The 12,461-nt window shown below is 45.1% G+C and overlaps 2 protein-coding genes across 5 annotated transcripts in view; one reads left to right on the top strand and one right to left on the bottom strand.

The window, feature by feature from the left end:
* TMCO3 (transmembrane and coiled-coil domains 3) overlaps positions 1 to 9,471 on the bottom strand; it is a 60,004-nt gene extending 50,533 nt beyond the window's left edge. Inside the window, exons 1-2 of one of the 3 annotated variants that reach the window (XM_068268096.1) lie at positions 9,271 to 9,471; positions 6,751 to 7,275 (exon numbers count right to left, since the gene is read on the bottom strand). In XM_068268096.1, coding sequence (XP_068124197.1) covers positions 6,751 to 7,191 — 441 coding nt within the window. In that variant the 5' untranslated portion in view covers positions 7,192 to 7,275; positions 9,271 to 9,471. The remainder of the gene's footprint in view (positions 1 to 6,750; positions 7,276 to 9,270) is intronic. The other 2 variants (XM_068268094.1, XM_068268095.1) reach the window with 2 other exon arrangements.
* Positions 9,472 to 9,532: 61 nt separating this feature from the next.
* DCUN1D2 (defective in cullin neddylation 1 domain containing 2) overlaps positions 9,533 to 12,461 on the top strand; it is a 52,334-nt gene continuing 49,405 nt past the window's right edge. Inside the window, exon 1 of one of the 2 annotated variants that reach the window (XM_068268097.1) lies at positions 9,533 to 9,818. In XM_068268097.1, the coding sequence (XP_068124198.1) occupies positions 9,816 to 9,818 (3 nt within the window). In that variant the 5' untranslated portion in view covers positions 9,533 to 9,815. The remainder of the gene's footprint in view (positions 9,819 to 12,461) is intronic. The other variant, XM_068268098.1, reaches the window with a different exon arrangement.

The raw sequence follows: 12,461 nt of genomic DNA, 5'->3' as shown, positions 1-12,461 counted from the left end.
AACGAGTCTCCTTCTTGGAGATCTCACGTACTTTATTACATCCTCTCCAGGCTGGAACCAGCTTATCTATACCACAGAAAGACATCAGTTTTGGATTGCACTGGCAACAAGAAGTAGCAACCACTAATAGGAATGACCTGGTTCACTCTGGAAAGAAGGTAAGTATGAATACTGCGAACCCTTTTACCTTTTTTTCCAATTTTTCTGCACAGTATAGACAAATGGAGCATATTTTTAAAAAACACTGGGATGTGTTACAGGGAGATCATATCTTGGGGGATGTCCTGAATATTGTCTGCAGGGGGGCGATGTTTAGGTTCAATTGTAGGTGTATGGGGAGGGTTGTTTGTATGCTGAGATTAGGTATGGTCCTGTATTAGATTAGGAGTCTTCTATATGGGGAGGGTATGGGGAGGGTGGTCCGTACGTTCAGATTAGGTATGGTCCTGTATTAGACTAGGAGTCTTTTTATGTAAGGGTGATAGCTCTGGGAGACGGCCGCCGAAGGTTGTTCGGTTTTATATTAACCACTTGCCGACCAGGGGATGTTACACTGATCGGTGCTGCGTGGGCTCTACAGCCCGCAGCACCGATCAGGAGTGCAGCAGGGCGATCAGACTACCCCCCTTTTTTCCCCACTAGGGGGATGTCCTGCTGGGGGGGTCTGATCGCCGCCGGCTGCAGTTGCTTAGCGAGGGGGGCTCTTCAAAGCCCCCCTCCGCAGCGCTTTCAGCCCTCTCGCCAGCTCCCTCCCTCTCCCTTCCCCTGTGTGCTGCGCAGGACGGATTTCCGTCCTGCGCATTGAAGGATAGGCTTCAGCCTATCATATGCCGGCGATCCCCGGCCAATCAGAGGCCGGGGATCGCCGATCTGCCTTACGGCGCTGCTGCGCAGCAGCGCCGTATGATGTAAACAGCGGGGATTTCTTCCCCGCCTGCTTACATTTTGCCGGCGAGCCGCCATCGGCGGCTCTCCGGCTGTTCACGGAGACACCCTCCGTGAACTGACATGGAAAGGCCGCTCGATCGAGCGGCCGTTTCCATGGTAACCCACAGACGACCAGTTTACGCCAATCGGCGTTAGCTGGTCGTCAAGAGGTTAAAGATATTTTTTTAGCGTAGCTGTACTCCTTGATTGGAGGTGGAGTAGGGTTTTCCAATTTTTTTATTATTATCTTTATTTCTTTTCCTATTCCCTTGCTGATGGGAGAGGGAGGAGCGAGGGTGCGCTTTTAGATGCCAGTCAAACGTACGCCGGCAGCCCCTGATGAGTCATTGTATGACGAAATGCATAGGGCGGAGCTACGGCGTACGTGACTGGTGAGCCGGAGGACGGAACAGGATAGTGTGGCTAACGCCGATCTGAGACGGCGTCTTGCAGAGCGGTTACCCGGGGACCACATCTGTGTTATACGCTAGTTAACCACCTATACTTGTGAGTGCAATACTTTTTACTTATTAAAACATAGTTGGTTTTACACTATATCAGCGCTCTCTAGTTTCAGTGACTGTTGGTTGGAGGATATCAAGCTGAACCTGCTACATGAGTATTAACCCCCTAAGCTGATACACCTACCTCCGGGATACAGGAGGTTGCTAGGGTGAGTGCGAGCACGTGGGGGGGGGGGGGGGTGTCCTGGCACCTGTGAGTGGGCTGAGGTGACGGAGTTTTAAACACTGGGATGTGGTGTTGGAATTGACAACAGTGTATGCAGATTTACGCTATGTCCTTTCTTTTTATGCTTTTTACATGCACCTGACGTGAAAGTTTCTGGCTGCAAGGAGTAAAGGCTTCAGTACACGGTGGACTCCAGCGCAGGACTTTTTGGACTGGTTTGGGTTTGTCCCATTTTTGAGGTCATTTAACCCCTATGTAGTTCTTTTAACTGTGAGCGCGGACATTTGAAAATAACCTTGTTTATATTGTCTATCACAGCAATAGTGTGTACGCGACCCACGTTATTGTGTGGATGTTCTTATAGTCCTAAGCGCAGTTTTATCTGTTTTATATACAAATATAAATATCTTCTACAACAGAATTTGCTCTACATAAAATGCCATCAGCAAGTATCTGCTGTGAAAACATGAAAGTAAGCTAGATTTTCTGTATATGAAATGATCACACCTGTTCTGGCCAGAAATCTAAAGTGTGTACAAGTGTCCCTGCTCCCCCCCCCCACCACCCAATGTAGTGATCCACCAGTGTGGAGCACTATCATCAGATAGATTTTTTTGTTTCTGCAGGGATTTGGAAGTTACAATTTGATGCTGCTCATATACTGGCTCCCACTGATAAAAAATAAATAAATTCCAAAACCTGTTTTGATGGTTTGTAAAACAGGCTTCCTGTGTGAAGGTCAGAAGCAGCTTGGTTAGACTGAACAGTTCACAGACTGTAATAAACCCAGTAAGTACATTAAAGTGATCCCGAGACTAAGTTTGGGATCAAAATGAGATACTTACCTGAGGTGTTCCCATGTGCCCTGTTGCTAAGCATGGCTCCCTTTTAGATCAGTGTTCTCCCAAGGCTCTTTTAGGCGGGTGCTCCAGCCGGCTATTTTTGGTGACCATCTGGCTGTTTTCTACTCGCCTCCTCTTCTGCTGTAAGCAGAAAAGCGCCAGCCCTGCATTTTTCTCAACTCACCCCACCAGGCTATTTTTTCATGCCACAATAAAAAAAGAAAAAAAAGAGAACAGCGCTTGTATGTTTATTTATCTTTGTATAAAATTCTGTTTGTTTCAAAATAAACTAAAAGAATAAGATCATAAAATTCATACACTATATCTCAGGAATTCCTCAAGAAACTTTTCATCTACGAACTCCTTCACGTATCTTATAAAATTAGACAATAAGCCCCATTCATGTCCGCATACAAACTACCATGCACACAATGGAGCCACCTGAATCTCTGTTAAAAAATGTTTCCCATATAAAAAGCTCATAGAGAATCCATGCAAATGGGTATTCCAGGCAAGTCTTTTTATATATATAATATAATTCAATCCCTCCGTTTAATAGGAAAGTTTTCCCCCTCAGTGAGGAGCGCTACAGTCACTTACGCGTCTTGCAGCTTTATTAGTGTCCCATGCGGGCTCCGGCCGGTAGCCTCGCAAGCAAAGGTTTTTTCCTCTAGCTCCGTCTCGCCGCTTCCTCCGGTATAGCGTCCGCCTGTAATCCTCTTGCGGCTTCGTTCGTTCCGGCTGTGCGGCTTCCGGGTGATTGGCTAGCTGGGAGTGAAGTCACTTCCCTTCCGGGCTCCTGCGTCCCACTCTGCGTTCCAATGCGGCCGCTGCTATCAAAGCTTGTATATGCGAGCCGTATGTTGCCTATTCTGTTGCAAACAGTGGAAACAACTTGATGGGTTATCAGGGAGCCCTTTTTACATCAACATGTTTCGATAGTTGACGACTATCTTCATCAGGATGAGGGATACCCACTAGCCACCACTTACTGCTTTTTATAGAGCATCCAGTTCATCAGATATCCGCCTCTTCTTAAAGGGGAACTGAAGAGAGAGGTATATGGAGGCTGTCATGTTTATTTCCTTTTAGACAATACCAGTTGCCTGGCAGCCCTGCTGATCCTCTGCCTCTAATACTATTAGCCATAGCCCCTGAACAAGCATGCAGCAGATCAGGTGTTTCAGTGGTTCAGACTTATAAGTCTGATCTGACAAGACTAGCTGCATGCTTGTTTCTGGTTTTAATCAGATACTACTGCAGAGAAATAGACCAGCAGGGCTGCCAGGCAACTGGTATTGATTAAAAGGAAATAAACATGACAGCCTCCATATACCTCTCTCTTCAGTTCCCCTTTAAGGGGGAACTCTGTTTATTACTCATGGCAACCTCAGATTATTTTGATCTATATTCTTTCCTCCATAAATGACTAATATACTAATATACTATAACACCTGATATCTTCCCAAAGGTCTTGACTCTCCCCCTACCTCCATAGAGACTCAGGTGGTCCCCCAATCAGGTGGCTCCCATTCATCTCATTCCAAAAAACCAAACATTTCCCATTCTTTTTTCATGCCACCCGGCCACTGGAAAAAAAATTCTGGGGAGAACAATGTAGATCGGGGCCATGCTCCTCCTCTGTTACGAGCACAGCTGTGCAGTAGCTCACATACGAGCAGCTCCCGCTTACTACGCATGCGAGCTCCCGCACCACATTGCAGGAAGAGGAGCTGGACGGCCCCGTTATGATTAGCGGCAATGCCTTAATCTACCGGGGAGCTGTTTAGCTACGGGGGACATCAGAATACCGATTGATGCCTCAATCGGATCCTGAGGCTTCCTTCTCTTTAAGCAAGTATCTCATTATGTATCCGAGTTTCGGCTCAGGCAGACTTTATAAAAATGTTAACTAGCAGTAAGAAATGAAAAAACTAGCAAAAACCGCGCTGATATCAAAACTAGGGTGAAAACAAAATTCGTGGTGCGCTGCCAACAAATATAAATGTCCACTTTCACAATTAAAAAGCTGCGCACTGATGTTCCCATAAAAAGACAAATCTCATATAAAACAAGAACAGTCCCAGTGTTCTATTAATGGATAATCTTGCTCCAGCAGTTGGCTATCCCTAGTTCCACTTCAGTGAAACACCACCACCACCACACCCCAAGCAGTGGGCACTCACCGCATCAAAGTGACCCTCTGTTAGATGGGTCTCCAGCGCCTATGGGGTCATATGGCCGCCCCCTGCCTCTCCGAGCAATTCTTATCCACTATTTCCACCTTTTTCATAGGATCATCACACCTCAAAAAAGATAATATTCGAAACCACCATAGCGTAAAACCGTAAAAATTGTTTAATATTAAAAGAAATTTACACTCACAAGCATGGACGTTTTCATATGGCACAGAGTTTTATGGGCTCTACCCCAATCGTTGGCCACTGGGTGGGCTTGCTGCGCTGGTAATGTCAGCTCCTCCCGGCGTCCCCCTCTGTCTCCACGTCCCCTCTTGGCCACAAGCTTGACTAGTTTCGTCGCTGTTTGCGACTCATCAGAAGCATGTGCGGCCAGTTTGCTCTCGTTCCTAATATTCCCATTACCGATATTCCTTCCGCCCTCTCTTCCCACCCCTCCCCGGATGTTAATTTTGCTCAGCTAGGTTCATCCAATTGTGGTGGGGGTTACCCGGAAGTTCTCCTTCCCAGGTTTCCCCGCGTCTGATTACGTAGCAGCTTAAGGCCCATACACACGTCGGATTTCCGCGGACGGGTCGTTTGAACGTCCCGTCGTTCGCCCGCTAAATCGGGCGTGTGTACAGACTGTCGTTCGCTTGATAAGGGTGAGTTTGAGCGATCCGCCCGGCGGAGCGCTCAAGCTCACCCTTATCAAGCGAACGACAGTCTGTACACACGCCCGATTTAGCAGGCGAACGACGGGACGTTCAAACGACCTGTCCGCGGAAATCCGACGTGTGTATGGGCCTTTACCCTCTGTTCGTCATTATCCAGTGACGCTACTATATACACGCCCCCTTCCCCCGATCACCAGGCCTAGCCGGCACAGCATCTCCATGGACTCGTGTACGCGTCCATGTTGCCGCCCGCATCCTCCCACCGCGTCTCTGCAGGTTACCGTAACAGCAAATGACGTCTGTTTACTTTACCTTTCTGCAATAAATGTTAAAGTAATGCACACCTCGTGCGTGGGACCTAGTTGCAATACTCTTAGTTTCCTCGCCTCCCCAGTGGCCACCTTGAGGTATAGCCCTTACATAAAGGGTACAAGTTCATAAATAGTGGTCAAATACATTTCACCATTTTTTTCCTCTACCAGCCAATGTTTCGTGAAGATTCATTTATATTTCAGTTTTTTGGGAATTTTGAGCCTTCCACTCTGCCTGTCAGTCCTTATTTATTATTTTGTGCTTTATTCACCCCCTTATGTGTTAAAATTCCTTCTATTACCATACCACTTCAAAACCTAGGTATTATGTGAATAACATACAATAAATATAACTATTACAATAGAATTCAATCAAATCAAATACAATTAAGTGCAAATCCCACTCAGGATTTGCCTGCAGTAAGAAATGGTTTGTTATTCCAGGTCCAGGCAGGATCTGGCCGAGGAACAAGCAAGATTTCATTAAAGACACTGTGGAGGGTTAGAGTGGAGGAAAGCCCTTCATCACACACTGAGCAGGAAGGAACTGCAAATGCAGTGCTGGCAAGTGGCAACAAAGAGTGCAGTGGGATGAGGTGGGCTCAGTCAAATCTCTGTACTTAGGATGGAACACCCACTCCCTTGGAAATAAGGAGCTACTGGATGCTGTCTGGCTAAAGCCACACTGGTACCTTTCTATACATTTATTGGATGGCATGGAGAAAGTAGACACGCAGTACACCAAGCCTTTGTGCATTACTAATTAATACAAATCTCCTTCACCACAGGCTGTATGTGATATAGGCTGAAGTCTTCTCATAAAGTTTCAGCCTTGTGCATTTGCAAGCTACAGAGGTATGAATAAATGTAGCATAAAGATTTGCAAACATAATTATATGCCTCTTATAGACCATCCCTATTCCAAAGAACTAGTTAAATTAACCAATAAGTTGCCAAGTCTAAATGAAACAAAAAAAAAAAAATTACAGTACTCTGGCATGACGGTACAGTAATTAATTGCCCTGGAGGAGAGGTTTTCTATATAAAACTCCCTAATAGTTGCAATTTAGTAAACTTCATTATACTTGACACCTACAATTTAGTACACATCTCAGACATTACAAACCTTGATGGCAGCTTCTCTCAAAGCTTCCAGCCTTTGCCTGCTACTTTCCTTCATGTTCACTACATCTTTATAATCTCCTTGCAGAGCTCTTCGTAGCCCATGAACTGCTTGAAAAACTGAGTTCTCACTTTCATTAAGCTCTTTTTGGAAAATTTCAAATGTGTGTACTTGGAATAGCTTCTCTTCGGGAGACAGTCCAGGGTTTTTTTCCACAGCTCTGATAGCATTTTTCAATTTGTTGAGAACTACATGTTTCTGGTGTAGTAGTCCAGACAATTTCCGGCAGTTATTCAGTAGCCACTCCTTTTTTTGGCTGGCTGTGGCACCTTTACCTCGATGTAGCTTTATGGCATGTTTAGCTACCCCTTCGTGTTCTGCTGCATACATCAGGTGGAAACATAACTGCAGAGGTAAAAGCCACCACAGCATGCAGGTCTTCATAGCTCCTCTTAGCTACTGGCCGAGATGACATTGAAGCACAGACTTTTCAGGAGTTTTTATTATTCTCTTTTGCATGGCTTTTGTCTGAAACAAAAAAAAACATTCAATATGTAGTTAGAGAAGCACCCATGCATGAAATAACACACACCTCGTGGTGCAATCTTCAGACACCAGCAGAATGTGCCAAAGTTTAAGATCAAGTCCACTAAATAAAATAGTCTTTATTACTTCCTTATAGTCATCAAATCAAAAGCTCTTGTTTAACTGGTAGTATCAGCAGCCATTCAGGCATTTTATCAGACAGGACAGAATTTTAGAGTTACATAGTTATTTGGGTTGAAAGAAGACATACGTCCATCGAGTTCAACAACAAAATAAAAATACAAATAAAGTAAACACCAACCTGCACCCTCACATATATATCCCTGTTGATCCAGAGGAAGGCAAAAAAAACCTTGCAAGGCGAAAAGCTCTTACAAGACATGGTCTAATTATTGTTCTTTTATGACTTTTAAAGGACAACTGCAACAAAAGGAATATGGAGTCTGCCATTTATATTTTCTTTTGAACAATAGCAGTTGCCTGGCAGCCTTGCTGGCCTATTTGGCTTCAGCAGTGTCAGAATCCCACCAGAAACAAGCACGCAACTAATCTTGTCAGATCTGACAATGTCAGAAACACCTGATATGCTGCATGCTTGTTCAGGTTCTATGGCTAAAAGTAACAGAGGCACAGGATCAGCAGGCTAGCATGACAACTTGTATTATTTAAAAGGAAATGAATATGGCAGCCTCTGTTTCCCTTTCATTAGTTGTCCTTTAAAATGTTGCAGGTACGTTAAATACAATATCATCTACAACACAGATTTTGACCTTTCTAGCTAGCAAAGGTTTGTTCCACAATCTGTTCCTCTAAGTAGCTGTCTAGGCACTAGCCTAGTGTAGGGGACCCAGCAGGAAACCTCATAGGGAAATTCAGCTAGCTTGATTGGGTGGACAGCACCCTCTCTAACTGCTAGGTTTCCAATAGGCAGTAGTAAACTACACCCACACTATTTGACCAATCACAACACTTTGGGCTGTAGAGGGTGCTGTGACTGGAGAACTGTTCAAAGAAGTTCATTTCAGTGCATGCTCTAACCTGCACTGTGTCTGACCTGGGCACCACCATAGACAATGTTATGTCTATTTCACACAAGGGTAATTCAGTGGTCCGGCATTACTTCTCCCTCTGAGTTGCTACGACTCGGAGGGAGAATGGTAATTGACGCCATCCGGAAATTGTGCGGTAAGCAAGGTGAACTGTCATTCGTCTCACCCTGTGCCAAAATACGCAGAGTTGTTCCCCATGAGATTTCCTGCTGGGTCCCCTATACTAGACTAGCACCGCTGTCTATATTTCCAGGACGTAATCACATCTCTGCAAACGCCTAAATGATGACCTCACACAAAAGGATACACAGTTAATACCTGGCCCATATGTTCACATACTAAATGGCCAAACGATACCCAGAAGAATTGTGTTCACCACTGCTGTCAAAGCTGAAAGCAGCAGAAAAGCAAGCCCAGCAAGAGACTGAAGGCTGCAGAGCAGATGTCAATGAGATGCTTGCTATTCTGGCTTGCATGCAAAATGTCTGCAAACTATATGCAGCTTGGAATTGGGCCAACCAGGCGCACTTCATACCATATGCATTGAAGCTGGAAAAAAATAGCAGCTCATTGACCATCCCTACTGGGGAGTAAGTAGTACAGAGGGATTGTGTTCAAAAAGAGGGGTAATTGGTACCCATGCTTCAACTGTTTACTACATAAGTTGCCTGAAAATTAATGTAAAGCTTATGGACAGCTTGCCGAAGTGTAACAATAACTTACCTTCCTTTTACACAAAGTAAATATGGCATGTGACATGTCTACGTTAAAAAGCAACCAAATCTTAATACATCTTTATGGCCAGCGGTACACTTGGGCAACTCTGCAGGCAACACTAGTGATGTTCAGGAGCACTTCCTGGGTGGGTGTGTACAAAAACAACATGCCAGAAATGAGAGCATTGCATGACATAAAGCAAAGGGAACACTCACTCACTCTGAGCGCCAGTCCTCTCATAGCTGCCCTGTCATCATCTCTCTTCCTACCGGCCAGCTGTATCTACTGCCAGTGCCAGCGTCACCAGGCGACACTGTTACCAGAGCCTCTAACACATCCACAGCATACATCTCCCTTCGTCATCACAGCGCGACTCGCACAGGCTTCTGGGACATGTAGTAACCTCGGGCCATCGCGCAAAACGTCATTCCTTCCTGACGTCACATTTGCCGAGACGAGAAATGAAATTCAGTGAAATGGAAAACCGATTATCTCCTTTGCTGAGCTCACAGTGACAAAATAAACCGTATGGTATCTGCTGGGAGCACTTAATGGAGGAAGAGGCTGGAAGCCCGTAACTAAGAGAGAAGCTGTTTATTAATCATCCCCGCCCTACACACACTCTATTCTGAGCTACGGAGAAGAAACTACAACTCCCAGAGCCTCTTGAGGGAACGGGCGGAGACCTGCGGTGTGGATTGCGCATGCGCGCAGGACGCCTCCGTGCCGTGGAGTTGGGTGCTCGGTGGAGATAAAATGGTAGGTACTGGATGGGGGATGCTGTATGTGAGCTCGGGGCAGTGCGCGAGTTTCGTAGTAATGTGAAGAAGGGGGAGGGCCAGATGTACCCTCCTCTCTGTCATTATGGAGGCAGGAAGGTCACCCTGCGTGGAGCTGCCTTACCTGCCCAGCTGTGGCAAACAGGCTGCTCACCCGAGGCATATCCTGGAAGGCTAAGGCGCAATGCCTAGTGTATAGCAGAGGCAGGTCATCCATACTGCAAAGGGTGCACGTTTAGTTCTGCACTAAAGCAATCAATGCTTCTACCTTATCTGCTGATGCAATGTTATCCAACAATGACGTCAGAAAAGTAACTTTCCATAACAAAAGACCATATAAAGGGGTCCTCCAAACCTCACAACCTATACTCATGTGGAAGAATGTAAATAAATTATGAACAGTTTGTGGCCATTTGTGCTTTTGGATTTGCCATGGCTGTCAGTCACCGTCAAACTAATTTGAATGCCCTTCTAGGAGACTAGTTAATATCTGTACAAAAAGTTCAAAACTGAGCAGAGTTGTATTAAAGAATATTCGTACAGTGTATATGTGTAGCTGTTATGGGGCCTAGGAGCAAGGGGGTCCACTCTGTCTCTAACCGGTTCGTGCTGACCTCTTATGATTATTGGACATTAGTGGTGGAGTTTGGACAATGTGTTCTGAGAAGGAATTAGAAAATCATTGTACAGACACTTATGAAGGGACACTGCTGAGTATTGTTGGCCATCTCAAGAACAATAGTTCTCAACCAGCCTCCCTGCTTGCTGCACACTTTTTTGGCAGTTGGACAGAGCAACTGCCATTCACTAAATGCTTTTAAAGAGAACCCGAGGTGGGTTTGAAGAATGTTATCTGCATACAGAGGGTGGATCTGCCTATACAGCCCAGCCTCTGTTGCTATCCAAAAACCCCCTAAGGTCCCCCTGCACTCTGCAATCCCTCATAAATCACAGCCTCGCTGCTGACAAACAGCTTGTCAGAGCTGGCTGTGTTTATCTTTATAGTGTCAGTCTGCTGCTCTCCCCGCCTCCTGCAAAACTCCGGTCCCCACCTGCATCCCTTCCCTCCCTGCTGATTGGAGGGAAGGGATGGGGACAAGGACCGGAGCTATGCAGGAGGCGGGGGAGCAGCCGAGACTGACACTACAGATGTAAACACAGCCTCACAGCACGGCTGTGATTTATGAGGGATTGCAGAGTGCAGGGGGACCTTAGGGGGGTTTGGGATAGCAACAGAGGCTGGGCTGTATAGGCAGATCCAGCCTCTGTAAGCAGATAACATTCTTTAAACACACCTCGGGTTCTCTTTAAAAAATAAGGAAAACCCTGAGAACCCCTCATGAGAAGTTGGGCTAGTCCAAAATCTGTAATGTCAGATTTCTACTACTTACTGTAAGTGACAGCAGCATAAGAGAAAAGTGATTTATGGCTCATTTTACTCTGGAAGAAACGTTCTTCTTATTTCTATATGTTTACATGTATTTAAAATTTTTATATTTTCAAGACAGATCCTTTAAAGGAACCCAGCAGAAAACCACATAAGGAACATTCTCCAATCACAGCACCCTCTACAGCATGAAGCGTTGTGATTGGCCGAATATTGTAGACGTAGCTTACTACAACCTTATCTGAAACAAACGTTTGAGAATGTGCTGTTCACCAAATCACGTTAGAGGTATTTCCCTGCGGAGCAGTGCTTTTCAGCGCTGCTAGATTTGGGCGCAGCCAGCGCTGCAATAGACTGTAATGGGAATCAGTCTATAGCGGCGCTCAGTGAGTAACGTCGGCTCCGTCAGAAGACAGAGCCGAAGTTGCTTAAAAAACACAATAATTCGGCCTCCAGCAATCGCTGGAAGCCGAATTATTTCATTCCCCCACTATCCATGGCGGCCTGGAGGGGGGAATATTAATTAAAACGGCCCGGACTTGTGCAGAAGCAGGATCAGCCATATACCGGCTGTGTCCTGCGCCCAAGTCTACCGGCGCCGATTTCAAATGTACTCATTTCCCTGGGTCCCCTAACCTAGACTAGCACCCTTATTTTTTTTTTAAATTTTCTAAAAACAGTATGCGCTTAGGAAGTCCACCTAATAAAAAAGATTGCACAGGTGGTTCGCGTTCTCAAAAACTGCCTGTGTAAAGCAATATATGGTAAAACAATCAAACTAAGATCGCGCACACAGTCTCAAAGATAAAGAGATACACTATCTCACAGTCTGTAGCCCAAGAAGATCCAAAATTGTCTTGTTTTTTGTTTATTATGTGGCCCAGTGTAGTGCATCTTATTCAAGTCATGATTGATTCCATTGCCTTTGTTTATTGGTGAAGTTTTTGCAATATTATAATTTAGGAGGTGCATCAAATAAAATTTTGTGTGTTAGATCAATTTCTTGACAAAAACGTTATGTGCATTTGAACATAAGGTATTTTGTTCTTCATCAGATACATTCGTTTTTTTATGTGCAGTGAAATGCACTCTAGGCTACATTGCTTAACCTCCCCGGCATTTAATTGATGCACAATTTTTGTACCAAAAGAGGTACAATTTTTTTGAAAGCTTTTCTTTATATTGTAAGCATTTTTGTGGACCACTTGCAAGTTTCGGTCAATTTTTTTTTTTTTT

This window comes from Hyperolius riggenbachi, chromosome 2 (assembly GCF_040937935.1).
Source record: "Hyperolius riggenbachi isolate aHypRig1 chromosome 2, aHypRig1.pri, whole genome shotgun sequence".
Lineage (NCBI taxonomy): Eukaryota > Metazoa > Chordata > Amphibia > Anura > Hyperoliidae > Hyperolius > Hyperolius riggenbachi.
The sequence above is the reverse complement of the archived record's forward strand: the minus strand, read 5'-3'. Positions and strand labels throughout refer to the sequence as shown.